Here is a 2478-nt window from a genome sequence, read left to right as displayed (position 1 = left end):
TCAATATCACACTGATCTTATCTGAGATGTTGCCTTCAGCAAACCTCATGGTGTCTGTATATAGTTCAGCGGAGAAAAGGATAAAAAAAAAAAAAGACCAAAAAAAGACCAAAAAAAAAGGAGAAAAAAGAGAAAAATGAGAAAAAAAAAAAAAAAGGCAAACAACGGCCTGCTGTTTGAAACGTCACTCTGCTTTTTCTGTTTTGTTCTTCCATCTCCTGTTTGCCCCCATCCACACCCAGGGTGCTGGGGGGGCTAAGGTTGCTTGGCCAGGCTGGGGGGCACCCACTGAGCTGCCCCAGCCCCACTCCCATACCCCAAACCCTGACTCATTGCACCACCACCCTCCCACTCCATGTGGCGCTGGCACTGCTGGGCTGGGGACACCTTGTCCTGCTGTCCAGGACCCCCAAAACCCACCCTCCTGCCTCTGCTTGGCTTCACCAGCACCCATTCTGTGGCTCGTCCTGTGCTTCTGCTGAACTCCACAATTCTCCATGCTGAATTGGAGGAGGAGGAGGAGGAGGCATTTGCTTCCTCCTTCCACATGGGCCTGGCTCACCCCTCACTGCCCTGGGTTTGCTCAGCTCCCTCGGCTTTTGCTTCCTGGCCACCTCAGTGGAGCTGGGGGGCTGCCCAACACTTCAGTAACCCCTGCCCATGTCCCCAGGCTCCACAGCCCATATTTTTGTCACCCACACCCTGACACAGGTGGCAACCAACCCAGGGTGAACCAACCCCAAATCTCATCCTAAAAATGGCCACTGGCTGCCGCCCACCTGTGCAGCATCCTGCAAAGGGGGGCACACTGCTGGTCCCATCCGTGTCCCCCGTAGAGCCAGCGCCCCATGTCCCCACCACCTCTTGTGTCCCCTCCATCCCACCCACCCCAAGGTTTGCTGACCACACAATGTCTGTTATTTCAGCAGCTGCCTCGGACACAGGAGTGAAAAACACAAAAGAGGAGGTGAGAAAAACAAAAAAAAAAAAAAAAGGGAGAAATAATAATAAAAATAATTAATTTAAAGAAGAAGAAAAAAAAAAAAATCCCTGTGTCCTTGGCAGCGTTGCCTGAAATCTGGCTATTTTTAGTGACATCTTGTACATATGACTGTAAAATGGTAAACCGTGTGTATTATATATTGCCTCATTATATAGTGTATATATATGTATACATATACATATATATAATATATATGAAGACTGTAAATGTTAAGACTAGTGTTCTTATTAGTATATTGCTTCACACTGAAGATTGTGTGTAACAAGCTGTTTCTAAAAGATGTTTATTTTCCTTAAGAGTAAAAAAACAGGTCATTGCATTCAGAGCGTCAATAAAGATACAACGATTGTTTTGGAAGTACGTGGCGCCCTGCTCGTGGCCTCTCTTTATCCTTGGGGGGCTGCTGGGGTCCCCCCTGGGCTGTGACAGCCCCTGGCTGGTCCTTTGTCCCCACAGGTCTTGCTGGAGGGGATGGGGTATGGGAACAGGGAGACAGCACTCGCCGGGACATCATGGGGTGAAGAGGGGGTGAATGGGGTCCCTCAGCACCCAGTGCCCCCATCCCTGCCACCTTTGTCCCCCCCTCCCGTGTAGCCCTGTGGGGACAAGGCATCCACAGCTGTGGGGGGTCCCTTGCCCCCCACTTTTGGTGTCAGTCCACCTCCAATCCAGCACACACCAGTATAAATAATCAGCTTTAATTGTCTGTACAAAACTCTCCAGCTATGAAAATACCGTTTAAAAAGGGAAAGGGGGAATGGGGGGAGGCGAGGGGAGGGGTCTATGTACAAGAGGGGGCGAAGCAAGGACAGAGGTGCCCCCACCAGCCCCCCAGGAGCCCCGTGCCACCCTGCCATCCCTTCTCGCAAAGCCTGTCCGTGCTCCGGGGTGGTGGCAGCTCTTAACGGGGGGGATCAGTGCTTGGGGGGAGGCGATAGGGTGGGGGACCCCTCTTAGCTACCATGGGCATGGTCGGGGAGGGGGCACTTCACCACTGCCATGGGGCCAAACCGCCTAAACCAAGCCCCAAACCCAGGGGGTCGTGCAGCAGTGGGACCCACGGGGGGCCGGGCAGAGACCCCAGGAGGGGCCCCCACCGTGTGCACTGAGGGGTACAGGTGGCACCGGGGGATGCAGGTGGCACCGGGGGGGTTCCGGTGGCACACGGGGCAGCTGCCGCGCGAGCCGGTGCCCTGCAATACTGTGACAGTGTCACTAGAGGTCCCCACGCCCCGTCCCCCACGCGGGCTGGGGACACGTTTTTTGAGGGGGGGGAGCCCACCCAGGGTACCCCACGTGTGGCGTGGGACCTCCACCCCGCGCCCACATCAGGCACCACCCGACCCCTCCGCACCCATCCCTTCCCCTCCAACACCGCTCCCTAACATCATCCTGCAGGGAAACTGAGGCACGGCCTCCTACCGCCCCACATCCCGCACCCAAGGGGGCGGCAGGGGGCTGGTGTGCGACTTCCC

The 2478-nt window shown here is 55.2% G+C and overlaps 1 protein-coding gene across 1 annotated transcript in view; it reads right to left on the bottom strand.

Annotated features, from left to right (window-relative positions):
• Positions 1 to 1956: 1956 nt before the first annotated feature.
• Positions 1957 to 2478, bottom strand: part of SREBF1 (sterol regulatory element binding transcription factor 1) — a 7926-nt gene continuing 7404 nt past the window's right edge. Inside the window, exon 15 of the mRNA XM_017734281.1 lies at positions 1957 to 2108. Within this exon, the coding sequence (XP_017589770.1) occupies positions 1957 to 2108 (152 nt within the window). The remainder of the gene's footprint in view (positions 2109 to 2478) is intronic.

This window comes from Corvus brachyrhynchos, unplaced genomic scaffold (assembly GCF_000691975.1).
Source record: "Corvus brachyrhynchos isolate BGI_N302 unplaced genomic scaffold, ASM69197v1 scaffold5, whole genome shotgun sequence".
Taxonomy (NCBI): Eukaryota; Metazoa; Chordata; class Aves; order Passeriformes; family Corvidae; genus Corvus; species Corvus brachyrhynchos.
The sequence above is the reverse complement of the archived record's forward strand: the minus strand, read 5'-3'. Positions and strand labels throughout refer to the sequence as shown.